The following is a 27,419-nucleotide window of genomic DNA, read 5'->3' as shown; positions in this document are numbered from 1 at the left end:
GAAATATATATAGATATTCTAATATAAATATGTTATTTAGATAAATATTAAAGTGACATTATCTACTGACCATATTATATATGTATATATGTATGCATGTAAACATGTAGCAAATTCCAACAAACATTATGCATGTTGAACATATATAAACATAACTTTTAATCATATAAACTGTATATTAACATTGTCATACATACAAGTATATAACTACAAATAATATTATTAGTCCTATAATTAATATACATTAGTTTTGGACAATACGTAATTTCATTTATAATTGGAGATTATAATAGGAATACTTAATTATCAATTAAAACGAAATGAAAATAATTTAGATAGATTAATCGATTAGTTGGTCAACAATTCGCGAAATACTATGACATTATTCGGCAATGGCAAATTTTAATCATTGACTATTTTTTTCGTAGATACACCATGAATCATAGATTAACTACTTTACAGATACACTGTAATTATTGAATCATTTGATTTTATTTCTAATTATAAAACAGAATCATTGTTTAACCATCTCGTAGAATTATTTTCATCTCGCTTATCATCTTGGTCAATTTTTGAATAGTGATAAGGAAACAATTAAAAAAGAAAAAAAAATATATATATATATATATATATATATATATATATATATATATGTATATACTATGTATATAAAAGAACATTAATTTCACGATACTAGAACTTTAATAGTTAATCATTCATTTAATTGTACTATATGACTAACAGTAATGTGTAAGTAAAAATTTATAATTGCAATTGATAATTGAATATTTTAATTGTAATTCTTCATTGAATATTGGATTAAACATTCCCAATGCAGATATACGTTCCCTTATGTAAAATATAAATCATAGAAGTTAAATAATTCTATTAGTTATGCAATAAATCATAAAAGTTAAGTAATAATTTAAAAAAAGCATTCTCTTCCTCAGGACACAAGAAAGAATACAAATATTCAGACGGTGCATCGATACAAGCAAATTTATTTTTCGAAACTTGCGCACAACGTTGATAAAGGTTATTTAAAAATGGCGGACGCATGGTCTTCCGACACTACCTCAGATTGTTGTATTGAAAGTTTCTCTGATATTATGTCCGAAAAATCAGAATGCGTTATCGTTGGTCAAAAACCTCGTTTGTCTCATCGTCGAAGTAAAATACATTTCTTGCAAAAATTATTTATGAGAGAAGTAGGTATCTTAACCTTTAAATTTTTTGTGCATTGCTATGATTGACAGATATGAAAATTTTGTGATGCATTTTTACTTATAAAAATCTAACATCAAATAATGAGATATTGTTAAGCTGAAACATTAATGAGATATTAATTAATTTTAATTTGTACAATTTTTTGAATGACATTAAATATTGTATGTTTTTATTTGAAATTTCTTTTTCCAAACTATAAAATATTATATATATGATCTGTGTTATATTTCATTTCTTCTTGAAAAATATAGAAAAATAAATATCTCAATACATTTCTTTATAGATCAGAAGTTGTTTGCCATCGCATAACTATGCTCCTGAAGAAAAACTTTTTTTGAATGATATTAGACTTTGTATGTTTGTATTTGAATTTTCTTTTTCCAAATTATAAAGTATTATATACATGATCTGTGTGTAATATTTCTTTTTGAAGAATATATAAAAAACGAATGATTCAATACATTTTTTTACAGATCAGAGGTAGTTTGTCATTACACAGCTATGCTTCTGAAGAAAGACTGTTTGCAACTGTACCCTCTTGGAGACACTTGCCACTTTTGCATGTCATCCCAAAATCAGCTCTCGAGGCAGGGTATATATTCAATACAATGTTAATATAAGTTATGTTGTATAATTAAAATATAATATAAAGTATAAGTAATTAAGATTGATTTGATTAAAGGCACATCGTTATGGGATTGACACAATGTGGTCAATTTTTGCTAACATATACATATATGTTAGATGTTAGTGATAATACATCTTTGTATAAGTACTTGTTGCATTGGTGGGCATTCACACCAAATCGTTTGGCTCGTAAAGTGTCAGAAGTTACACTTTTTGGAAATTATTCTATCCATAGAGAACTTAACATAGTAATTTCGCAATGGCCAATGGAACGAAATAAATTAGTAATACATGGTCTTTGGTAAGTTTTAATTTATATTTTTTTGTTTATATTATTTTTCCTTTTTCTATGCAATTTATTGAGATTAATAATATATTTATAGTCATCATTGGTTACATCTACAACCAACGGACAGAGCATATTTAACAATAACTACAGTACCTTCTCTTGATAACTGTAGAGATTGTTTGAAAGTTGCTGCATCATACGAAGAAGAAGGAGAAGGTAAAAAATTATCTTTCATATTTTGTTGAATGTATGTAAAAAATGTGCTTTTATATTCTATAGACTTAGCTGAAAATTGGGATGGATGTGTACGCTGCAACTGTTTGCAACATGGACTTACTGTGCACACATCATATGAAGTTATGTCACCATACCCAAAATTTCGAGCTTCTGTGTGTTTAAATTATTGGAATTATGTAGTGGTTAATACAGGAAATTTTTTACATGTGCTTAGGGTAGATTTGGATATTCCAAAGCACAAAAATCAGAAGACATTCGATAAACAAGATACTGTAGTTCCAGATACTGTGCCACTAGAGATGAGTGATATTGAAGAGATAGATTATTCAAAGACAGAATCTTATGGAAATTCCCATGACAAAGTAGGTACATTAGAGTGTTCGATTAATAAGTCTCCTCGATTGGAGCCTCCTATTGATCATGACTTTATAGATGAGTTGAATAAGTTAGATGGTAGATTAGGACGTGAATTACCATTAAATACCTCAAGCAGTAATCAAAGCAACTGTGTCTGTGATATAAGTAAATCTACTGATGCTTTAAGTATTAAATTATGTGAGTGTTCAGATACCATTGAATGTAAGTGTCAAAGTCAAAGTCCTGTTTCTCGCATCGAACAACAAGCTATATCGGTTAGAGATAAAATCCTACAGGACTTCTGTGAAGACATGTCTCAAGAACTTAATATTGGTAGTGATCTAATAACTTTAGTGAAGCATCCATCGTGTTCGCCAAGATCAACACCCCAAAGGCTTCCTCCTGATCTCAGAGCTATGGCGTGGTCATCGCCTATTTTTACACCACCTTCAGATATTTTAAGGACGCGTAATTCGGAATCTAGTCATAAAAGTACAGGAGTATCAAAGAATATACGTAATCAGCGAGCTAATTCTCCACAACCTGGTGCTTCACAAGATAACAATGTAACTTCTATAAGTTCTCCGCTTCATTCCATTTCTATAAGTCCATCTTCATCACATTCTTCCCGTTTGATGTCACCTCCCACAACAAGATTTCTTCATCATCCTACTCCACGTAAACAAACAAACATGCACTCTCCTCCTCCAATTATTAACTCAACACAATCTAAGACTAGAGCTACGCATAAACTTATTCTTGAAGCAGAAAAAGCATATGAATTTACTGATGAAGCACAAGAAACTTGTGAAAAGTTAAGCTCATTCAGAAAACGCAGGCTCGCAGATAAAAAATATGAATTTTGTGATGAAATAGAAGACGCAGAAAATATAGTTCCTTTTAAACACATACGTGACCAATTCAAACATCGTGCCTGTTCCATTCATCAAATATCTTCCTCTCCAACAATGTCACCTGTATTGTCTAACGGTAAACGGCATTGGGTAGATTCTGATCAAAGTGAGACTGATGAATTCAATGCACCTCAAGATATTCTAACCAATGATCAATCACCTGTTGAAACAAGTAAATTGATGTATTATTACTTAATCGTTTTTAACTATCAATGTAATGTATTAATTATCCTTTACGTTTTGTACAATAGATGAAAAAAATGTATTACGTCCTCTGAATCAAAATCAATTATCAAATGGAAGTGTACAGCGAGATCGATTTGGGAAATTTGGTTCAAATTCACCATTGGTTCCTAAAATTAATTTACAATATCCTTATATAAAGTGTACCGCACATTTTAGAAGAAGTTATATAGAATTGGACGATGAAATGATATCTGTTATTACTGATGTTGAAGGTATGCTAAAATGAGCGATTGTATTGTATAAAGTAATTGTTTAATAATTTAATTTTTGTAGATGAAGAAACTGGAGGATACGTCAGTTATCAATGTGTGCTTCCAATGCATGTTCATGGCTCTGGATATGTACAAATGCAAATGATCAGCAACAGTAAAGCAGAAAAATTGGTAAAATTATATTTAAATAAAAAGTATTAAAGCATTACAACTGTCTACAATTATGAAAATAATAAATTTTCAGGCAGTACCTTACGTGTCTATAAACCAGTTAAGTTTTGATATTGAGACATTTTCTCATCACATTGCAGATTGGATTTGTACAAGATTCAATAAGAAATATTGGCATTGTAGTGATTATGACATTGAAATAATTGATATATGTGCTCTTAGTGGTGATATTATTTGTTTACTTATTATGAAAATTCAAGCTAGTGAATTATGTAATCAAACACAATGGTAGGTCTATTTATTTTTTATACCAATTTCTTTTTTCCATTTGTATTATTTTACTAAGATATAAACATTTCTAGCACTCAAGAAAGAAAACAATACGAAGTTGGATGTAAGTTTACATGGAATATAGATTCAAGTGAATATAGAATAACTGATGTATTGCCAATGGAAGAAGTGAAATTGGATTCCTTGAAAAACGGTTCATTGTGGAATCCGACGAGACGATTAGCACCACAATTGAGAGAGAAAATTCAGCAGCCATATGCTCATACTGTTCGCTTCCTCCATAATGAAATGACTTTAGCTGGTTAGTAATTTTATAGAAGTTAATGATTTATATGACTCATGAAAAAAAATGTATTAAATAAATTACAGGTGAATCTATATTAAGACTCAATGATTTAGATAATCTGGTGGAATTTTATCTTACTCCAATAACGAATTATCCATTAACAGAATGAGAAAATATCAAGTAACGACATGCTGCAAACAATAATTTATTTATTAACGTAAACTTGTGATTTCTATATTGATTAAGGGAACGTACATAATATTATGATTGTATGTAAACTTACAACATATAAATTACTATAAATATTCTTTCGAAAGAGGAATTATTTGTTATATAAACACGATTAATAATAGCAAGTATATTATTATAAATTGTATAGATATCTATTTACTTTGTGAGATTAGTACATAAATTTATGCTGTTGTGTGATTTATCCACAACTTAATTAGTATAAAGTAAGAATTTATGTAATAAGACAACGAAGTTTACAAACATTTGCACCAATTTGTAAATTGTATTTAAAATCCATGCTATAAATGACCTATGTTTCAGGTACACAATTTATTTCATTCTTAATAAATACATTGTATGTTATTTAAATTAACAGAGCAATGAAAAAGTAATTTTTAGATAATATTTGGTCCCAAAGTAATATTGCAATCAGAATTACTAGAATTGTATATTTTTATTACTAATAGTATGCAAACATTTGTCTTTCAGAATATTTTATGTTTTTTATTGTTTATAAGTTTACTCATAACAAAATTATTTCAATTCAGTTTATTTCAGTAACTTAATTTTGAAAGGTACAGCTTACTTGCAGCTTTTATTTTGTTATTTTTACTTTTTTTCGTTTCTCTTTCATTTTTTGTATATATGTTTATTGAAGTGAACTACACGTATGTACAAAAAAAGGTAATATGTACTAGCAATAAATACAATTATCACAATTAACAAGAAAACATTTCAAATGACTAACAAGATTTTTTATAATTTAAACATATATATATTAAGTATGTATTTTTTTGAAATATTTAAAAAGTGAAAATATAAAATATGTGCTTCCTTTTACTTTTTTAATTAAAGAAAATAAAAAATGAGTAAAGCCCGCCATTAAACATTATTTATTATTATACAAATATAATGTGATATATTTCATTTTACTTATATATAATTCAATAACATATTCAATATTACAATAAAATAATTAAAGAGTTATTCTCGAGGTTCGATTTTAATTACAATTAAGCAATTGTAAAAATACCGTTATGTAAAATTATTTTTTTAGAATTTCGTTTATATTATTAAGTCATATTTCTAGGTAGTATTCGAATCAATAATCTTTAAAGGCGGATTTCACAATTTTTCGTGTTCTTTTAAGACAGATATATAAGAAAATATATCTGCGCTCTGTAATTATACTTTTTTTATAATATACTTAAATTTAGTAAAGTCAATTAACGCATAAATATCATTTAGATTGCTATAAAAACTTGGACAATTAATTATTCCAGAACAATAACACTGATACTAATAAATATGGAAATGTAACTACAATAACATTATTTTTTTTTCCTTTCTTTTAAATTATGATAAATTCTTATTTTAATATTTATATAGACATTTTTTAATACTTCAAATGACAATATATGATTTATCATGAATCTATACAGGTATTTTAATAGGTACTCCTAAAGTAATATCAGAACCTATACCATCGAGCTTAAGAGCAACAAGAACTTCCTCCCATGCATTCATGCATTGTTGATAATGTTGTATTTGTTGATCTGCCATTGTGATTAACATACTTTTTAAATCTGCTTGTTTTTCGGTATTCCACCTTTGAATATCGCTACGTAAATTCTCATTAGCGCAACCAACACGATCTTGAAGCAACTCCACCTGTTTTTCTAAACGTGGTATCACTTGTCCTAATTTTTCTAATTTCTCATCGCGAGTTTCTGCTTTCCAAAGTGACCCACTCCAACTTTGTGTTGAGGATATGCCACTTGTAATATTCAGTAACTACGTCAATACAAAAAATAATAATAATGAAATTATTATAATATTGGAATTAACATGATTTCATGTTATTAGTTACATGAGTTAATATTTATAGTATTGATGCGTACCTGATCTTTTTCAATTCTTCTTTTTGCTAATTCGTCAATAATCATTTCATATTCAATTTGCATTGAATCTCTTCTGCTTAGGGCATTTTTTACTGCATCTATATATGTTACATATTCACGTTCTGCGTTCGGTACATTCTCTACAAGTTTTCTTTGAGCCATAGCAATGCATTCTATTGCTTTAGCAATTGCCAACAAAATAGGAGCTAATTCTGGTTCGGAAGTAGCCCACAAAGTAAATATTGGATGTAATTGACGCAATTCAAGCAGATAATCTGGAATATTAGTAACAATAAAAATTAATACGACATATATATATGAAATAAAAATCTATAATATTTAAAATGACGATATTACTAATCTACATTCTAGTTCATACCTTGCCTTTCCTTGTGTATACGATGATGAATTCTATCTATAGTAGATAATTTTTGACTTAGAGATGTACAGTAATCACGAACTTGTTCAAACTCAGGTAAATGTTGTTTCATGGTATTTATGGTAGTAATATTTTGTAAAGAATCTGTCATTTTAACAAGCATATTTCCTCGATTTTTACGATGAATAAGAAATTCCTGTATAAATATAGATAAAGCATGAAGCATTAGTATTGTATTAAAAAAATTTTTAGTAGATTAATATACTATATATGTCTACGTACAGCTGGTTTAGTAGTCAAAAAAATGTGTAAGTTCTTATCATAACTGAGAATAGGATGATTAATAACCCTATTAAGAAATATTTGTAGAAGTTTCATACGTGCTATAATAAATTCTTTAGAATATCGATCTAATTGAGCCAATAATGTATGTTTTCCTGGTAAAGGCTACAAAAAAGAAAAGGTAAATATATTAAGCTTTTTTTAGAATATAATTCAATAATTAAAAATATATTAATGTTATTCGTTTTATAAAAACTTACAGGAATAATATGCGTTGGATAAGAATCTACTAATTTTTGACGTAACCAAATAAAGTCATTATAACGTCTACAGACTACATATTCTCCATTTTCATATTCCGGACGTGTGACCTATAATATATAATAATATTATAATATATTTTACTGTATTATTCACTAAATTATAGAAAATTAAAATCGAATAAGAAACATACTTTTTTAAATACTATTTAACTTACTCTAGTTGTTATACGAAATGTAATGTAAGTTTCCAATGTTTCAACATGTTTTTGTGGATTATCTACTTTAACTTTTAAATCCTTTAAATCCATTTGAAAATCAGATATATCTTGTTCTGGTATCGTTGAAAAACTGTCAATAGATGGAGATGCAATCTGAAAAATCAAAATTCTAAATGAATTTTGACTTTTTTATTAAGATATCATGCAATTATTAGATACAATCCAAAAAGTTGTATTCATCGATATTATTATATTTATATGATTAAATATTATTCTTATTATATAAGTTATATTTTGAATTCTTTATGGTATAAAGAAAAATCAATGAGAAACTATTAATTCTTTTTTTAAAATAGTCTCTCTCTCTCTCTTTCTTTAAATTATAAGTTTCTTTTAATATTTACAATACTACGTATTTACCACAGAGTCATCCATCGAAGTACTGCAATTAGAGAAAAAATCGGCATCGCGACTTTCTTGCTTAACAATTCCACCCATTTTTACTGTACTTATTTCCAAGATAGCTGTATCTTCCTTAGCTTTTTCTTCTAACAGATTGTCCGTTTTTTCTTCTGATGTCATCATTGTGGATAATTGGAAAATAACAATGTTCGATATTAAACTTATTTTCTGTCTCACAAGATTTCTTTTCTTACTCTTACTAACTGTATCCTCTTGATGCTTCCCTCACTATCATAAGAATAACGCCATCTGTAAAATTTTCGTTATTGACATTTTATTCTACATTATTGTACATACATGCATAGTACGTCAATATATTTATTGTTGGTGCTAAAATTTACAAACCTTATTTAAATACATATATACATATATATGTACATATGCATAACGTGAGAGAGCTTATTAAATATGTTTTTAATTTATTGATTTCCCCTAGATTGCAAGTTTTCTTTGCATATTCGATGCAGCGCCTGAAAGTATGCAACACTGCAACCATTCAAGTATGACGTACACACACAACACATACACAGAATTACTAGTTATTATTCAAATACTTGGCGGCACCACTAGATAGCGCTCATAGTCTCGATAATGATCGATTACATCGAGTGTTAAGAATTGTACGTATATACTACGAAGATCTACAATAAAATCATTTATATTATTTGATATAATTCACAAATATTTATACTATTTTAAATAAAAATACATAAATTCATTATATTATTATATTGTAATGAAGAGATTTGAAAAGTTACTATACCTCCTTTTTATTGGAACAACATAATATTTAAAGAAATAAGCTAATATTAAATTTATCGTTAATATTTTTGTAGTTCCTCTACATGAAAAATCAATTATTGTTAAATGTATATATATATATATATATATATACATTGCTTCATACAAAAAAAGATTATTTTTGCAATGTGTAAGCATGTACGCATATATAGTTCGAAGTATTAAAAATTCGTAATGAAAGTTATCTTAATATCAAATTTCATTAATTGAAATAATAATGTGTGATATATATAAAAAATAATAGTGCACAAAGGCAGATTTTAGGTTGTAGGTTTGACGGGTTCAAGTAAAATCGAGCAACTCCTCGATCGACTAGCGCGATAAGAACTGAGCATGCGTGCAGTTATCTCACTATCGGCTTAAGAAAAATTAAGAACCCGATTTAAATGTTATCAAAATGAAGATTAAATACATGGTGAATAAAATAGTCGTTTATCTTTAAAAATTGAATACTAATATAATTATAATAGAAATGGAAAAAAACATATGTATTAAGATAAGTCGTATATTAGTCAATTAATTAATACGTTAATCGTTAGTTTATTTGTTGAATAATCAATTGATATAGTATCATACATAATAAAAAATTTGAAGATCGATCTATACTATATAATATAATAAGATTAATTAACTAAAAAATTGTTAACTTTCCTGATTATAATCTCTTTTGGATTAGGATGGTATTTAAAAAATATAAAAAAGATAAAGATGAAGGGATAAAAAAATGACAGTTACGCTCCTGGTCATGACGCGGTCAGTGATGCCGTAGCCAAGGCGACCGCAGCAGCAGACAACCGAAACTCCAACCATCAGACAACAAATATACAAATTTCGTCGGAGTGTAACACTCCGATTTTTTCACCTCTTTGGTGCCTTCACCGTCTGTGCAGTTCTGTGGAGCGACAGGTACAGTTCTCTTCCTCAAAAAAAAAGTCATCTCGAGCACGCAATAGAATACGTTCGGTCGCGCAAGTGCGTCCGGGCGTTGTGATTGAAAGTTTACGCCATTCATGAAGACAGGTGAGCTAAATGAGAGATAAAGTCGGTCCTCTATGCTTCCTGTTCTTCTAAGCACAATATTTTCAACTTGTCATTTAATATTTCGCGGTTACTCTAATTGCCGGCTAAACATGCTTTTACGGATTTACGTTCACGCTCGTTTTGTCAACTTTGCAAGACTTCAGTCTTAATATTATATGAAATTTTATTTATAATTCTACACAAATTTATTTACGGATAACAGTATAATTATTAAAAAGATTCAATATTAATAGTTTTTTATTTTTTATTTTCATGAATTGTACCTATAAAATTTATTTTAATTTTAAATGTCATTACCATATACAAAACTATTAATTTAAATATAAAACTAATATTTATCTATCTTCTTTTCGCTATTAATTTTAAAAATTATGATATTAATGTAGATAAACTCAAAGATAAATTATATTCCATTGCGTTCTCTTATTACTTGTATGTTAGCAAATTAATGGTATAATTCTGATTAATTTATAATAAATATAACAATCTTATACTTCTTTATGTAACATTGGTTAATAAAAAAATCCATGTTTCAATATTACTTAGTCAATAGAAACATTCATAATGTTTCATTGAAAAACTTATTGTATATATAAAAAGTACTTTTAATCTATTACTTTTAATCTATGTTGAAATAAGTGAAGAGTGAAATCTATCAGGATAATGCTCTCTAATTACTTCCATGATACAAACCTTTCCTCTGATAGATTCAATACTTTTAACGTAGATCGTCTGTTCAGTCACGCGTACAGTGCATTTTATTTCTACTCCCCCTATTTTCTTCCCCTTGATACTTTGTGTTTGGTACCTGCTCCCCCAACAGGTACGCGTTACCGATATATTTTACCGTGTGTACGTTATAATAGAAATGACGTGTCCTGTTCATATTGCAAGCTTTTCAGGGCTTCCTTTTGATGTTAGGATTATCTGGGATACACCTGTAAAAAAACGAAAGATATTAAGAATTATTGTTGTACCGCATAGGTTAGAATGACGAGTTCGTGTACAATTGTCTCTATTAAAGATCCTCTCTTTATATAAAAGGTATCTTTAATTATATATACATATAAGAATTACTTTATTATATTAATAATAAACAAGTATATAAGTTTTATATTTATATTTAATATATCATTTTACCATTTTCACCATTTCTGTACTCTTAATGAATTGATTAATTATAAATTCTTTTACAATTCATGTGAAACAAGTTTTCAAATGCAATAGTATACTTAAATATTTTGTTAATTATTCATGTAATCTATTTATTTCCTAATTTTGCATTAATCTTTAAATAATTTATATTATATTACACCATGAATGTGTGTAAACTAAAGTTTCAAATGGAATATTGCAAGTATATATATATATATATGTGTATATTGTTACCATATGATTAGAATTGCTGCAAAGGAGTAATAGATTATCTTAAGTGTCTTTATATCGAGTAAGTTAGATATTATTGATATTTAAAAGGAAGAATGTCATGTACATTGATGTCGTAGGCTCATCTCTTCGGAAATAGGGAAGCTGTGGTGGTGGTGATACGGTGGGTGCAGAGGGAGGTGTAGTATCAATTGCCATGACTACGACGGGAGCCCAGTATGCCCTCACAGCATCCACCGGAGCTAATGGCAGTGGGGGTAGCTCTACTACGGTGGGGGTGGAGCCTAAACCAAGTGTTGTTGTCGTGACTACTTCCAGTTCCAGTGGTGGTGCTAACGTAGCTCAAACTCAGTCTACCAGAGGACAACAGCTAATCACTGTTGTTACCAGTCCTGATCCGTCAAGCCCAAGTAATTTGCAACCCATTCAGGTACATAACATTACGCTCATTATTCTATATATATCAAATTTAAAATTTTTTTAAATTATAATTTTCTACTTTTAAAGAGTGAAAATTATTATGTTTGATAGAGAACATATTAGCAGAGTTAAATGTTGGTAATAATTATTTTAACATTAATTAATAACACTTTCTATGCTTAAATTGTATCATATATTAATGCTAATGTGCTATTTTCAATACTTTGATTTTTATATTTAAAAATACCAGTTGGTCTTGAGAACATGCATACTATAAATAATACTTTAGTTGTTGGTTCAGGATCCTCTCGAAACAGCTGCAGATTCTTCCAATGGCTCAACAGGTACCCCAGCACATGTTACAGCACAAGTAGTGGTAAATACTACTCATTCTGGTCAGCATACATTTGTTGATAGTGACGCTGCATCCACATCTACTGGCGCTATTGTTAGTGGTTCTCCTCACTACATAACTGTTACAGGTACTTATAGAATACGATATTTCTTATTTAGCATGTATTATTATGTAAAAGCACATTGACATTCCTTTTTTATATCCTTGATATATGATTTTATAAATTGATTTGGTATATTACTATAATTTAGTATTATCACGGAAAAATCCACAATGTGGATATAATTTAATTGTATCAAAGAGATTTAATGAATTTAAATGTATAACAAAGGATTGATCACAATAATGCATGCTATAAAGTAGATGGATTAATTTGAAAAGGTATAGAACTTGAGTAGATATTTGACCCTTTCCATGCTGCTGAAAAATATGCCTTCTGTTCTACTCTGACCACATTAGACACCAGTGATTCACCATCCTACGCATCCCTCACAGCAACAGTAGGTGAGGGCAGTTACGATCACCATGCCTTTTACCCTGGTTCAAAATATTTTTATACTAATAAATAATATATTATTAGATGTAGAAATTAATTTAGTGCCTTTTTTTCTTAACTTTGAGATTTTGTTACAAGTACTAGGCACAGGATTATATTTTCACCGTTATTTTCTAGTTTTGTACGATTTACTGAAGAATGCTCTTTTAGATGGCATCAAGGACAGTAAGAAATTTGAATTCAAACAAAAATAATTCGTTTTTAAAAAGGCACCGAATTAATTTTTATACTTAATATTTTATATGTTTGTGAAGTTATTGATCAATCATTTGTTTATTTCTTGTATTATAACAATTAGTATAAGTATAATTAGTGAATAATTCAAAATTATAATTAATAAAATATCTTACAAATCTATACAGAGACATTATTTTTAATAGATTGTTCTTAAAATATCAACATGTCGTTTGTTTCAGTATCTGGAGAAGCAGAAGCGGTGGGGTCCGAATCAGTGTCCCATCCAACCTATGTTCAATATGTTGAGGGGGATGGTTCTACGTACATACCGGCAAATAGTCAGATGTAATAATTGAGACATATTCTTATATTTGCTTTGTGTATGCACAAGTTTTGTTTTATATCTTATATTTTTATAGGACATATCCAGTATATGCTGTAGGAGAGGCTGGTGCAATGTATACGCCTGCCTCAAGTCAATATTATACTCCAGCCTCAACACCAGTAACATATGCACAGGTTTATACTTTATTATATTTATTTTTTTATAAATTTATTTATTAAGTATTAAGAATATAAAATGTACTTAGGTCACAGCACAAGGATCAAATACTACTACTGGACAATTATTATCTCAGGGCAATGGCACTTACCTAATCCAGCAAAGCGTTGTAGATGGTGATCCAACAACACATACACTCATATCTGCTGCAGCTGCTGCTGCTCGAGCTAGTCCACAAACTGAAAATGCGGTAAGGTTTTAATTAATGCATGTCAATATTACCTTTTCTGACTGCTTTTATTTTTTCTTGTAAATTAAGTAAAATTTTATGATATACTGAATGATTATTGCTACTTAACAAATTTCTGTATTATATTTCTAAAAGCATGCGGAGGGTATCATACATACTCTGCATGGTTGCAGGGTTTGAACAATATTTTTCAAAAATCAACAAGTATTTATTGATTAGACACACACACACACACACACAGTTCATATAAAATATATCTTCTTATAATTGAAATAAGTAATTTTTTTTATTTTGTAATCAAAATATTATATAACATTACAATATAAATATTATACTGTAAGCGATGTATAAAAAAAAACAAAATTCTTTTAAATATTATGTTTATGTATTTGATTTATGAAGTATAAGATTTTAGATAAAATTAATATTTCTGATGCCCTTAATTTGGGCATTTATCAAATAGTCAGAATATTGGGTTGTTTGATAGGAGGCTGTGGTTAGCGGGGGTGGCGGGGCATACTTGATCACTGGTAATTCAGGAAGTGCTGCTGTTACCGTGGAAGAAGCAGCAGCTGCAGCAGCAAATATGACGCATGCCACTAGGGTCTCCCAAGCCACAGTAAGCTCTATTGACTCCTTAAGTCTTAGCTTTCTTATGTATAATTATATTATATTAAGCATGTATTTGCTATTGCCATATAAAGGGTGCTTTTGCTTTATACTAATAATTTTATATTCTTTATTATATTATTGTAGTATTAAATGTAGCATAGGATATTATAATTATAATTAAGTATTACTCTTATTAAAGCAAAAAGGTAAATGTAACACTTGATCGACATTATGATTTGAAATAGATAAAAATGTAGAATGATAACAGTATTAAGAATCCCCAAACTACAAAAGCATATACAGTTTACTAAAGTACCAATGCATCAGACTGTGGTAGTTGAAAGTAACTGCACGTTAGTGTATTTTCTTATAATATAGCAGAGCACTATAACGCTGTTGTAACATTTTTCGATACGGAATGAAACAAGCGTTATCGTGCCACTTGATATTTTTTGATCGAATTTTCGCAAAGACCCTCTGCGACACTCAGACAGTTACAAAATCAAACAAATTTTAATATTTATATTATTTTCTTTTTTCTATTTGTATATAATGTATCATTTATTTCTATTATCTTATATATATATATATATATAGATTATCTAAATGTTTATCCTCAAATGTACTATAAATATATTCCTTATGCTTTGTATATACTAATAATTTACAAATAACAGGTACATTGGCTGGTGGGAAATTATGAAACTGCAGATGGTGTCTCTCTTCCAAGATCTACACTTTATAATCATTACTTACGCCATTGTTCAGAAAACAAACTAGATCCAGTAAATGCTGCGAGTTTTGGAAAACTAATAAGGTCTGTGTTCTTGGGCTTAAGAACAAGGCGGTTAGGTACTCGGTGAGATATCTTTTAAAAATATCTTTGTTTTATAAATAACATAAATATATGTATTGTAATATATGATATTTTTTTAATGAATATTCTTAGAGGGAATTCTAAATATCATTACTACGGAATCCGGGTTAAACCTAGTTCTCCTTTGGTTATGTTGAATGAAGATGGTACATCACGTCAGCAGCAAACTACAAATTCTCAAACTAAACGATTTAAATTTGTCAATCAGAAGCCAGATCAAGCATATGAAAGCAATACACATTCAAATACAAATATTTCTTCTAATACCTCTCCACCACAATATCATCAATATCTTGGCGAAGCAAGTGGTGCAATACCTGAATTTCCAGAAATACTTGTTGGACATGGTTCCTCTTTACCCGAAGACTGTACATTGGAAGATATAGATACCTTTCGTAGCATATATAGAGAACATTGTGAAGCATTTTTAGATGCTGTCCTAAATTTTGAATTTCCAACTGTTGAAAGTCTTTGGAGAGAATTTTGGCGTAGTCAAGATAATAATAATGGAGATGAATGCGAAGAAGAAAAATATTTATCAAAGTAAGTAGTTAACATTTGAAAGATAACACGAATTGATGGAAAATAATAGTAAAAAAAAAAGTAGTGTACAATATATCCATATAATTTGTTGAAATGATTTAATAATATACTCTTTCTTTACCTACAGGACCAAATTATATCAAATGTGTAAGTGCTCTGAAGTCCAAGATTTTATCAGGAAAGTAGATTATACATTTTATCAAAACTTAGTGGAAGTACTAATGCCAAATGTACTAAGACCAATACCAAGTATGTTATTAGAAACCTTTATCTTTTCATTCTATATTTAATTATATGTTATATATTGCATTAACAATTATTTCGTTTTGTTAAGGTGCTCTAACACAGTCTATTCGAAATTTTGCAAAAGGATTAGAATCATGGTTAATTTCTGCCATGGCTGATTGTCCCGAAGAAATGACTCAAATTAAGGTATTAAAAGAGATACTAATATTTATCTTTGATTTCTTTTTAAAATTCAAAATGATTCAATAAATAAAATTAATATATTAATTATAAATTATAAAAATAAATTATTTTTCAGTTAACAGCCGTTTCTGCTTTTGCTCAGACATTAAGGCGATATACATCATTAAACCATCTCGCTCAAGCTGCACGAGCAGTACTTCAAAATTCTAATCAAATAAATCAAATGTTAGCAGATCTTAATCGAGTTGATTTTCATAATGTACAAGAACAGGTAAATATTATATATTACGTAATATTTTAAAATATTTTTTATATCTTTATTGTATTAAGAATTGTTAATATCGTTTTATTAGGCATCTTGGGTATGTCAATGTGATTATGGTATGGTGCAACGTTTGGAGGCAGATTTTAAAGTAACATTACAGCAACAAAATTCATTAGAAGATTGGGCAATATGGTTAAAAAGTGTTGTAACGCAAGTACTCAAACCTTTTGAAGAAAAACCTACTTTTGCCAAAGCTGCGCGCCAATTTCTACTCAAATGGTCTTTCTATAGCTCAATGGTTATTCGTGATCTTACTCTTAGAAGTGCTGCCAGCTTTGGTTCTTTTCATCTTATTAGATTGTTATATGATGAATATATGTTTTATTTAATTGAACATCAAGTTGCTATAGCTACTGGAACAACACCTATTGCGGTAATGGGTGATGTAAGTGCTAAAAATAATTTAAAAAAAACAAATATATATATATATAAATGTATAAATATTAAAGATTATTTTTCTTGAAATAAATGCTATTAAATTTATTACAGAAAAGTCAAAATTGTCCAATAATTAATAATTTTGGTGCAACCTCTAATGGCGGTAAGTCTTTACTTAGAATTGTATAAATTTGTAATTATATAAACTTTTGGGTAATAAATGATTTCTTTCAGATACATCTAATACAGGTCAACCTAAACGTATTAAGTTGAGCTAACTGCGTGCCTACGCTCTTAAATTCGTGAGTAAAAAGATAGACGATAAAAAGAGATTATACTTTAAATTATGGCGTGCAATTTAATTTAGAATAGACGCCATAATCTCATAATCTCATTAAAGATGAAGATTTTGAAATATTTAGCACGAAAGCATGCAGGCCTATTAAGACATACTAGTCCCGCGAATTATTTTATATAAGAATAAATCATAATTTAACAGAATGTCAGAAAACTAAGATTTTTGCATAATATTCATATTGTATACAATTCAAGTAAATTTATTAACGATAAGTGATATAGAAATATGTAAAGAAATAAGAAACAAAATCTTGTCTTATATGATTATAGTGACAAGTTTAACTTATTATTTAAAAAAAATGTTTAGTTTGTTAATTTACAAAATCTAGTCGAAACACTAAATGAATGGGACCATGAATTTATCATGTCCTTTTAGCATATGTCAAACTTGCTCGATCCAGTTTTCTATAAAGAATATAAACTTACAATGAAGTATAAAAATACCTTATGATAGAAGCTATATAATATGTCGCTATTCATGAATATTTTAAGGCAAAAAGAATTAATCTTATTTATTAATAATATATAAAATTTTGTAAAAATGAATAATTTTTAAATAGCCGATATGATCTGCTATATTGAAACAAATATATCGAATATATTGAATGCATATTAAATAATTAATTAAAACAAGTTACTTTCAATTTATTTTTATTCAAAGAAAACTGAATCAATCAAGTTCAATCGAGTAACTTCAAGCTATGAAAAGAAAGTGCATGGAAATAAAAGATTATGGGAAGTAGATTATTATATGGATGAAAGTCCACTATGCACAGTTTTTTGAGTAATCATCTACGATTCACGAAATCCGCCCTATCGATGGTGTTGTCAAAATATTCCTACAGGAAGAGGAGTAAATTAGATAATTAAGATAGTATAAACATACATACATGTTTTAGATATGTCCTAATATGCATATTTTTTAATGCGATTTATTAATTGTACATCGAGCATCAAGATTTTGTTGAAAGATATCTATTAAAACCCATTCACATTCTCTTGGTATATTTAAACGAATAGTACAAAATGCCGATAAGTGTAGATGAAACAGAGCAACGTCGTTTTAATTTACTGAAAGAATAGAATGTGGTATCAAATGTATGTGTATATATATTTATATATACATATATATGTATATGTATATCAATTACTTGGCTTGTAAGAAAGTACGTGTCTGTTGGACTTGGTTTAACTACAAAACGCAATGAAAGGACACTGTTAGTGTCTACAAACATTTTATGCATTTAAATTATTTGAAATTATAGTTAAGATAAATGTCAGTAAATATATGTTTTGTATTTGTCGACACACAAGTGTCTTTTTGCTGTATGATAGAATAATAGCTATAAGCGAGTACAGTAATCTCTCCATTTACACGAATTGATTTGAACGCTCTTGAGCTATTAGAGCCCAGATTTCACTACAATACCTTATGTGAAAACACAAATTTGAAGATTTTTCAATCCAATTTATTTCATAATTGCGTAAACTTATTTGCAATTGTATAGTGAACATTTGTAATGTGATAAAAAAATCGTGAGATCAATAAATAATGGCATTAACAAGGAATACTATAAAATGATTAAGAAACGAGCAAAAATACTAATAATTTTAGAAGTCAAATTTAATATTGTCGAGACAATATTCTATAGTATATAGTTCTATTTATGTGGTTTTCATTTACACGCTGTTTTCGTGCAATCAATTACCCGCATAAATGGAGGGATTATAGTATTTTGAAATTGATGTTATATTTTGCTTGTTTACGTATTATTTTGAAGAGATAAATTAAGATAAACGAACAATTCCAAATATTTTCTCTATGTAGTATGATTTTTATTTTTATCAAATAACAGGTTTAATCTATACTGCTTTCATATATTGGAAAATAGATCATATTTGTTATTATAAATGATATATTGACTTAGCATACACATACAAGAGGGTATATAAGTACAAAAATAATGCTTACTATTTATTAAGTAATCAACATTATTATTGGTAAAGTGCTTGAAAATTTTTAATGTAATTTTTTTGTTAAACCAATGGGTCTTTGTTTTTATACAGCTTTGCATTAATAACTTTTCTTTTAATTTTCTTTTTATTATGGTATAATAAGAAATTATATGATTTTTCAATACTATGTTAATTATCTTGAAAAATTTCAAAATATAATATTAGTTAGTTAGAAACATTATTTTAAAATATAATGAACTTTTGTATATGCATTTTTGTTCTAAATTATTTCATGAGCATCGAAAATTATATAAAAGGAAAAAAAAATCATTATATATTATGTACATATAGGTATAATTGGTACTATTTAATGTTATAACAAAAAGTTAAAAGACTATTATTTTAATGATTTGTTTTATTGCATTCCTTTTTATTACGGTATTTTCTTATTTGGTTTCGCACAAAGTTCATAAAATTTTTTTAAAAATCCAGTGAAAATCATTGTCTGCAAATATTGTGCGACATATTAATGATAAAACTTTATATCCATCCATCTTTAGAATTATTTAATACATATATAGCTGGATGAGATAGACAATAATATTTCTATTAATTTAATTAACAATTCTTATGAAATTTTTATTACTTTTATTTAATTACTTAAAGAAAACATTTCAGTTACATATTTTCAGAAATTAATTTATGTAAATTACCTTTTTTTCATTGATTATTCTTTATTATCTTTTAGAGAAAAGAGATAAATAATTAAATTAAGTTTCCTGATTATTTATTTTCAACTATTCTAAGTCATTTCTTCTTTTTTTGTTTTTTTACTACACGAATATTAAAAAGGGCTGAAATTTTGAAAAATATTCTCTTACTGCAACATTCATGAAGAACATTACTATACACACTAAGTGCATTATAATGTATCCTGTATAATATTATGTATAAAATAATGGTGTTAATACTTGCCAAGTTTTATGAACATTTTCTTATAAGTATTGGTAGTTACTATTTTATATGTAAAGCGACTTTTTTCACCTATAATCAAATAATATGGGTTTATGCGTGGCTTATCATGCAATGAATGATACTTAGAAAATTTAATTTAATATGAGAGAAAACAAACTTTATTTTGATTAACTTTCAAGCACTGTTAACACGCAAAGATACATACTTTTAAAAACAAACTAGATGTTTGGCTGAACATGGTGCCTTTATTTTATAAAAGAAGAAACATATTTAAGCATTTTTTTACCATATCATAATTATATAAATAATTCTGCAATTTATGAAACCGATTAATCCAAAAACATAAAGGCATTTTTCTTTGAAATTTGTTTAAATTGCATGATAATCTTTTATTATAAATTAAAGTTAGAAAAACATGATTAAGCTTTTTTTTCTAATAATCATGGGAAAAATAATTGTTTCAATGAAAGCAGAAAATTATATTATTATAATGAACTAATATAAATAATTGCAGACTTTTCATACAAATATATCTTCCAAGTTCTAATTTATCATACTTATGTTGATAACTAAAAGGTACTAAATATGGAGTTTAACATTATATTGCAGTATTTGGATAGTAGTATAAATAAAAATAAGGTATATCTATTTATTGTATAGAATCAATACATAACTAGTCAAACTTCCTAGATATAAGCTATGAAACAGGGATTGAGTATTACATGCAGTACATCGATGATAGATTGTGCATAAAATATTTATGCAAGTGGAAAGAACAAATATTTCTATAATTATGAGCTTATAAATATAAAACTTATAGATACTTATACCATAGATACTTATATGTAACTATTGTGAGAACTGCTTTATCAAAAATTTCTATTTCCATTATTATAAACATGAAAGATGTAACATGTCTATGGAGATATAAAAAAGTGCATCAGTAAATATAATCTATTATACAAAATGGAAAAAGAATATATATCAATATACTATTTCATTTCACAGTATTCTGTTAAAAATATATCAAAGTATAAAATAGAAATACTAACATCTTATGCACTGTCATATATCTCTCTTAGGCTGTTTCAATATTGAAATGATTTTGCATTTTTATGTTTGAAGTTAAAAGATATTATTAAATATAGCCTTTTTGCGATTAAGCTAATACATGATCAAAATCAATACTGTTTCCTTCGTTGCGAAATAAGTAAAATGGCCTTAAAAACTTTTCCAATTTAAAAACGTGAAGGAATTTGCTGTATTGTTAAAAGAGGGCATTGAAAAGAAAGAAAATTACGGAATAAAAACTGAAAACAAGAAAAACAAGGAAACTGTTTTTCTCTTATGACATATAGAAAATATTTTGATACCTTCAAAGTTGCACAAAACAAGAATCATTCATTACTGCTTAAATAAGATTATTTTTACTGAATGTTGCTTGAAATGACAACTTATTATGTGTGAGATATAAAGAACTCTAAGAATTGTGTGAATGTGTGGATCACAAAAATTAAATAATAAATACATATATGTTTAAAACTTATATACAAATTAAATCCTGTTGAAGAATCTAATCCCTGTCGCTATAATTTCATATTTACTCCTATTTATTTAAAATTTAATTCATTGCATTATATGAATTTAACATATATTTTATATTTCATTTTTCCCTTTAATTGGATATAATTTGTTTGTTTAAACATCATTCTTTGTAATTATTTTATTTAATAAAAGTGATTTGCACTTAGTTAGGTATATAGATATAGCAAATGCATCTAAAATTTCGATGCGGTGGTTTTCTTTATTTATTGAAAGATTAAGGTTATGTATTGTCCTCATATACATATGTAGTGTACATTGAACAGGTATTTAGCTTTAGTCAAATTTGTCTAAGACAATAGAAAAAATTAATTATTTACGATTTAGTGGTATTAAATACATTTATTTATACGAGGACGTTTAATTATACATTTTGTAGTTATAAAATAATGAATACGTTCTTTCATTTATGAAAAATAATTAAACAGATGTCAGAAGATTTTTAGGTTAACATATTTTATAGCAGTATTGCAATATTTACATAGGACATTTAATGCTATAACTTTAACAATAGATTTTCAAAGATTATTTAAGAATGTTGCTTTTATGATTTTTTAAACATTTTAATTAGCTTCGTGTTCTTGCATTGTTTAATGAAGAAAAATTGTTAACATTCAACATAACAAAATATTGTGTTATATTACGTATACATTTAAAGCTCACTAAATATTTTACACTGTAAAATATTTGTGCATTAATAAACAATTTGATAAATTATACGTATCTATTTTGATTATTTTATATAATAAATAATAATATATATTTATTGATTTAATGACACAAATATTTTGTACAATTATATTCTACTTTATCCTTTTTACGTATGTATAAAAGAAAATTTATTTTAATGAAATCTTGTCAATAATAAGATTCAACAATTAGAACTATTTTTTAATTAGATTAACTTCAATTACCAGTACAAGATGACATCAGAAATTGGTAAGTTTGTTGAAACTCTGGCAAAAGATGAACAAAAAGATTTAGTATCATCTGTAGAAGATAAACATGTTGATATAAATAAAAAAGAAGAAATTGGAGTTCAGCCTTTGCCTAATGTTAAGAGTATTACCAAGGAGTTACTCTTAATTGAATCAGAAAAAGCTGATAAAACAAGCCAAGAATCTGCGATGAAATCTTCTACTTTGACAGACACTAGTGAACCAATGAATATTAATTCTATTCATAACAATAATAGAACAAATATTGAATGTTCAGATAGTGATGTAGTTGTTAACAGTGTTTCAAATGGTTAGTATGATTATTTTAATTAAAACTATATTGTAACATTGCATGAATAACATTATAAAAAATAACAATATTATATTATCTTTGGTTTTTAAATTTAATTTTATTATTTGTATACATTAAATATAGTAAAATATATTTAATGGTTATGTTGGCAAATTCTTTAAACAGTTATTTGAGATAAGTAGTATTTTAAGGTTTCAAAGGAACAAGGCTTCTTTAATTCAATTAATCATTCACATTCAAACTATTACTACTTTAGTTGATAGATGGAACCGTAATCATTAATATAATTGTAAATTAGTGAATTCAAGATGCCATCATATTATAGAAATAAGCGAAAAATAAAAAAGTATCAAGGTAATTTTGTTAGAGTATAATGGAGATTCATCTTCGGAAAAATTTAAAAATATGTAACAATTAGTTTTAATATTTTCTACATTCAATGTCAAACTATTTCAGAATGTAATACGTCCAATATAGATCCAGCTATTGAAAATAGCGACAATCAAAGAGGATCTGTCAATCCATCCGTAAAAGAGTATAACGAAGATATTGATAATGAATTACCAGAAACTGTAACATTACTTAGAACACCGAATGGTGGAAAACTATATTTAATAGGAACAGCACATTTTAGTATCGAAAGTCAAAATGATGTATCAAAGGTACAGAAACTCTATATATTTTATTTTATTTTCTAGAAATAGATATGTAAGATTTTATTTATAATTGCAGATAATACAAGCTGTACAGCCTCATATAGTTGTTGTTGAACTGTGTAGAGCCAGAATTGGTATGTTACAGCTCGATGAACAAGTTATGTACCGTTATACTAAATATCTGAGTTTTAGTAAGTCTTTTTTATGCTATTACACAATGAGACCTACTAGTATTTTATAAATTATCAATTATTTAAATATATTTATAGGAAGTATTCGGGGTACTCTTAAAGAGTATGGTTTATATAATGGATTACTAAATATCCTCCTACTAAAGATGGTTGCTCATATCACTAAAGAACTTGGAATGGCACCTGGTGGTGAGTTTCGCAGAGCTTTTGAGGAGGTATGTTGTCGAATACTTATATATTATTATATAGATAAAATCTCTAAGGTTAAATCTTAAATAAATACAATACTGGCTTTAGGCAAAAAAAGTTCCATATTGTATGTTTCACATGGGAGATCGTCCAATCAATATAACTATTCATCGTGCAGTCAGATTTTTATCTTGGTGGCAAACAATAAAATTAGTATGGCATTTAATAAAGATGAAGGATCCAATTACTAAAGAAGATGTAGAACTTTGTAAACAAAAAGCTTATTTGGATGAAATGGTTGCTAAAATGAGTGGAGAGTTTCCAGTAATAGGAGAAGTATTTGTTAAAGAACGGGATATCTACTTAACATATTCTCTTCAATTAGCTTGCATGCCTCAATGTATTCCCAAGGAAATCGGGCCAGCAAGAGTTGTAGGTGTTGTTGGCATGGGCCATATACCAGGCATCGTTGAAAATTGGTGTAAAGTTCAACCTTCTGATATACCACCTCTTATGAGGTATACATAATTATATAATAATTTAAAATCTTAACTTTATTTTATGGATGTAATATAAAGCTATAAGTTTAATTTATATTAAATCTCTTATTTTTCAGTATACCACCACTATCGTTATCAAGTAAAGTGCTAAAATTTACATTTAAAGCGTCTTTAGTAGGTGCTATCATTTATGTAGGATATAAAATTATACCATTAGCTTCTATCAAGTCATCGGTTCAGGGACTTTTAAAGGTTAGTGTAGAATAGTAAAATAATAATATATCATTTCTATATTTCTATACAGTAAAAAAAGATTTTTATTCAAAAATAATTTTCTTTTCTATTTTATGCTGCTTCTCTATCTCTCTCTTTCTCTTTCTTTTTTTTATCACTCTCGAAGAATTTATCGTCTTTCTTTGGATTTTATATTGATATAAACATATGGTAAGCATGGACCTTGATTTTTGTATAGATAAATATACTCATGATATATCTGGTGTCATGTATGTAACTAATAACATACCTGGTCCAGGTATAAATGTGGATGATTTTGAATCTGTATTTACGTCAGGTTGTTCATGTACATTAGAATGCTCAGAGTGTACTTGCACTCGTGGTTCAGCTAATTATATAAATGATTGTATTATTGAAGAAAAATTATCAGTACCAATTCTAGAATGTAATCCTTATTGTACATGCAGTCAGAATTGTGGTAACCGATTGGTACAGCGTGGTCCATTAAATAGTCTTCAAGTAATTAACGTTGATAAAAAAGGTTTAGGTCTTATAACAACGAAATTCATAAAAAAAGGACAATTCATTTGCGAATATGCTGGTGAAATAATAGGCATAGATGAAGCACGGCGCAGGATCGAAGCTAATAAAAATGACAATAGTATGAATTATGTTCTTGTAGTTTCTGAACATATAGGAGAACAAGTAATTGTAACGTGTGTAGATCCAAAATATTTTGGCAATATTGGAAGATATAGTAATCATAGCTGCCAGCCAAATGCTAATCTTGTACCTGTCAGAGTTGAAAGTGTTACGCCACGATTATGCTTATTTGCATGTAGAGATATAGAAAGTGGAGAAGAAATTACTTTTAACTATGCCAGTGGAGTGACAAATTCTATCCATGATTTAAGTGATACACCTTGCTTTTGTGGTTTCAGCAATTGTTTGGGTTTTTTACCACATAATCCTATTTAAAATATGCAAAACACTTTTAAAATATTAGGTATAACAGTTAATTCGGCGCCTTTTTGCTATTATTTTTCGAAATAGTCTCCATTATTTTCTATGACTTTGGTCTATCTTTTAGGCCTGTCAAATTCTTTGACGAGAAAAAGAAGACGATTTTGATGCAAAGAATTTAATGTTAAGGTACAGAATTAATTGTTATAGCTAATAATATATTACAAGTATCATTAAAAATACTTGTCACACAGATTTAATGATACTTTGTAGATCAACCATAATTAAACGAATACATAAAATCTGTTAACTAATTTCATGAAACTATTAAAATTTTTATTACAAGTTTCATATTTCTAAGTAAAAATTGTGTAGACCCTTTTTTCTATGCTATTTAAAAGATTTCTTATTTAAACGAAAAAACTTATTTAAAATATTTCAATAGAATTATTTTATATAATTGTAATTTTATATTATATTAATAATTTATAATTATTTAAAATTACAATTTTATATTTAGTACATAAATTAATTACAAACAATATTTCACTTTCCGAATTTTCTATTATAACAAGGTTATAAAATATTTATTTATGCATACCTTTCTATTAATATATATACGTTATTATAATATATATTAATTATTTTTGTTATAATTTATTAATATATATACATAGACATCATATGAGCTGTTTACATGCCAAACTACTACCACTACTTTTAAAGTGTTTTTAAATTTTAATATCAAAGTTCTTTATTGATTCTTAACTTTTTATATTTGAAATAAATGTCCTTAATAATTATGCTTAACACTATAAAATAACAAAATTTTGTATAGCTGTAAATAATGAATGATACAACAATGCATATTATTTTATCCATTTTTTCTATTTTTTGTTTTGTGAAGTTAATCGATTGACATATGAATGGCTCATATCCGAGATAAATTTTTTCCAAAATTCATTGTTATATGAAATTTTATATTTAAGTAACTATATAAGATAATTTGTATAAGTGGTTGTTATCAAAATATATTTTAATAGTAATGAGAACAATTTTATACAATAATGCAATATTACCAAAATTGACATCACAGTTTATTTTTATGATTGGTAATATGATAAAATATAATTTCTTTATAAAATTATATGATTATTTATGAAATAGAATTGCCATTAATTATTGAATATTCCTTAATAGTTATATTATTTAAAATTGATATATATAGTAAATTAATTATCTTTTTATTTTAATACTTTCACTTAATCATTTCTTGAATATGGAGGTTATTTTAATTTTA

General features: G+C 27.2%; 5 protein-coding genes and 1 long non-coding RNA gene across 15 annotated transcripts; 4 read left to right on the top strand and 2 right to left on the bottom strand.

Annotated features, from left to right (window-relative positions):
- Positions 1–1,034: 1,034 nt before the first annotated feature.
- Positions 1,035–5,457, top strand: LOC122524160. Of its 3 annotated transcripts, XM_043646258.1 has the most exons (11): positions 1,120–1,208; positions 1,511–1,580; positions 1,701–1,819; positions 1,910–2,155; positions 2,238–2,359; positions 2,423–3,823; positions 3,903–4,109; positions 4,171–4,280; positions 4,354–4,568; positions 4,643–4,872; positions 4,941–5,457. In XM_043646258.1, the coding sequence occupies exons 2-11, from the start codon at positions 1,566–1,568 to the stop codon at positions 5,024–5,026; spliced, it is 2,751 nt and encodes a 916-aa protein (XP_043502193.1). In that variant the 5' UTR covers positions 1,120–1,208; positions 1,511–1,565; the 3' UTR covers positions 5,027–5,457. The 3 variants fall into 3 exon arrangements, with proteins under 3 accessions (XP_043502192.1, XP_043502194.1, XP_043502193.1); XM_043646257.1 differs by lacking the exon at positions 1,511–1,580 and having other exon boundaries at positions 1,035–1,208; XM_043646259.1 differs by lacking the exons at positions 1,511–1,580; positions 4,643–4,872; positions 4,941–5,457 and having other exon boundaries at positions 1,035–1,208; positions 4,421–4,562.
- Positions 5,458–6,331: 874 nt separating this feature from the next.
- Positions 6,332–8,979, bottom strand: LOC122523969 (sorting nexin-30-like). Its single transcript, XM_043645969.1, has 8 exons — positions 8,939–8,979; positions 8,552–8,842; positions 8,129–8,284; positions 7,911–8,021; positions 7,651–7,815; positions 7,369–7,564; positions 6,990–7,264; positions 6,332–6,882 (listed from the first exon to the last, which is right to left on the bottom strand). Exons 2-8 carry the CDS (start codon positions 8,714–8,716, stop codon positions 6,523–6,525), a joined length of 1,428 nt encoding a protein of 475 aa, XP_043501904.1. The 5' UTR covers positions 8,717–8,842; positions 8,939–8,979; the 3' UTR covers positions 6,332–6,522.
- A 161-nt stretch (positions 8,980–9,140) lies between these two features.
- LOC122523967 (DNA-binding protein RFX2) lies at positions 9,141–17,558 on the top strand. 4 transcript variants are annotated; one of them, XM_043645966.1, is made up of 17 exons: positions 9,141–9,213; positions 9,659–9,809; positions 10,071–10,300; positions 11,941–12,251; positions 12,543–12,723; positions 13,569–13,674; positions 13,749–13,848; positions 13,920–14,081; positions 14,569–14,700; positions 15,371–15,552; positions 15,643–16,113; positions 16,241–16,362; positions 16,448–16,545; positions 16,658–16,813; positions 16,896–17,252; positions 17,357–17,408; positions 17,480–17,558. In XM_043645966.1, exons 4-17 carry the CDS (start codon positions 12,018–12,020, stop codon positions 17,521–17,523), a joined length of 2,397 nt encoding a protein of 798 aa, XP_043501901.1. In that variant the 5' UTR covers positions 9,141–9,213; positions 9,659–9,809; positions 10,071–10,300; positions 11,941–12,017; the 3' UTR covers positions 17,524–17,558. The 4 variants fall into 4 exon arrangements, with proteins under 4 accessions (XP_043501901.1, XP_043501900.1, XP_043501902.1 ...); XM_043645965.1 differs by having other exon boundaries at positions 10,071–10,414; XM_043645967.1 differs by lacking the exon at positions 9,659–9,809 and having other exon boundaries at positions 10,071–10,414.
- Positions 17,559–18,500: 942 nt separating this feature from the next.
- LOC122523966 lies at positions 18,501–19,017 on the bottom strand. The gene is made up of 2 exons (XR_006305420.1): positions 18,754–19,017; positions 18,501–18,673 (listed from the first exon to the last, which is right to left on the bottom strand). It is a non-coding gene; the product is annotated as an uncharacterized LOC122523966 (long non-coding RNA).
- Positions 19,018–22,298: 3,281 nt separating this feature from the next.
- Positions 22,299–25,412, top strand: LOC122523963 (traB domain-containing protein). Of its 5 annotated transcripts, none has more exons than XM_043645959.1 (8): positions 22,299–22,401; positions 23,035–23,383; positions 23,843–24,048; positions 24,119–24,233; positions 24,312–24,448; positions 24,531–24,940; positions 25,039–25,174; positions 25,323–25,412. In XM_043645959.1, exons 2-8 carry the CDS (start codon positions 23,059–23,061, stop codon positions 25,368–25,370), a joined length of 1,377 nt encoding a protein of 458 aa, XP_043501894.1. In that variant the 5' UTR covers positions 22,299–22,401; positions 23,035–23,058; the 3' UTR covers positions 25,371–25,412. The 5 variants fall into 5 exon arrangements, with proteins under 5 accessions (XP_043501894.1, XP_043501897.1, XP_043501895.1 ...); XM_043645960.1 differs by lacking the exon at positions 22,299–22,401 and adding an exon at positions 22,501–22,581; XM_043645961.1 differs by lacking the exon at positions 22,299–22,401 and adding an exon at positions 22,922–22,956.
- LOC122523965 (histone-lysine N-methyltransferase SETMAR) lies at positions 25,364–26,468 on the top strand. Its single transcript, XM_043645964.1, has one exon. The coding sequence runs from the start codon at positions 25,364–25,366 to the stop codon at positions 26,132–26,134; it is 771 nt and encodes a 256-aa protein (XP_043501899.1). The 3' UTR covers positions 26,135–26,468.
- The last annotated feature ends 951 nt before the right edge of the window (positions 26,469–27,419 follow it).

This window comes from Polistes fuscatus, unplaced genomic scaffold (genome assembly GCF_010416935.1).
Source record: "Polistes fuscatus isolate 324 unplaced genomic scaffold, CU_Pfus_HIC Scaffold7, whole genome shotgun sequence".
Classification (NCBI taxonomy): Eukaryota; Metazoa; Arthropoda; class Insecta; order Hymenoptera; family Vespidae; genus Polistes; species Polistes fuscatus.
Note: the sequence above shows the minus strand (reverse complement) of the source record. Positions and strands in the feature narration are given on the sequence as shown.

Coding starts and splice junctions, on each gene's coding strand:
- LOC122523965 (XM_043645964.1), top strand. CDS start 25,364: ATGGTAAGCATGGACCTTGATTTTTGTATAGATAAATATACTCATGAT.
- LOC122523967 (XM_043645967.1), top strand. CDS start 12,018: ATGACTACGACGGGAGCCCAGTATGCCCTCACAGCATCCACCGGAGCT. Junction 16,546..16,657: donor AAGAAATGACTCAAATTAAG/GTATTAAAAGAG, acceptor ATTATTTTTCAG/TTAACAGCCGTTTCTGCTTT. Junction 17,409..17,479: donor TGGTGCAACCTCTAATGGCG/GTAAGTCTTTAC, acceptor GATTTCTTTCAG/ATACATCTAATACAGGTCAA.
- LOC122523963 (XM_043645959.1), top strand. CDS start 23,059: ATGACATCAGAAATTGGTAAGTTTGTTGAAACTCTGGCAAAAGATGAA. Junction 24,049..24,118: donor GTCAAAATGATGTATCAAAG/GTACAGAAACTC, acceptor TTATAATTGCAG/ATAATACAAGCTGTACAGCC. Junction 25,175..25,322: donor CGGTTCAGGGACTTTTAAAG/GTTAGTGTAGAA, acceptor TCACTCTCGAAG/AATTTATCGTCTTTCTTTGG.
- LOC122523969 (XM_043645969.1), bottom strand. CDS start 8,716: ATGATGACATCAGAAGAAAAAACGGACAATCTGTTAGAAGAAAAAGCT. Junction 8,022..8,128: donor CATTTCGTATAACAACTAGA/GTAAGTTAAATA, acceptor TATATATTATAG/GTCACACGTCCGGAATATGA. Junction 7,265..7,368: donor TATACACAAGGAAAGGCAAG/GTATGAACTAGA, acceptor CTAATATTCCAG/ATTATCTGCTTGAATTGCGT.
- LOC122524160 (XM_043646257.1), top strand. CDS start 1,047: ATGGCGGACGCATGGTCTTCCGACACTACCTCAGATTGTTGTATTGAA. Junction 1,209..1,700: donor AAAAATTATTTATGAGAGAA/GTAGGTATCTTA, acceptor ATTTTTTTACAG/ATCAGAGGTAGTTTGTCATT. Junction 2,360..2,422: donor ATACGAAGAAGAAGGAGAAG/GTAAAAAATTAT, acceptor TATATTCTATAG/ACTTAGCTGAAAATTGGGAT.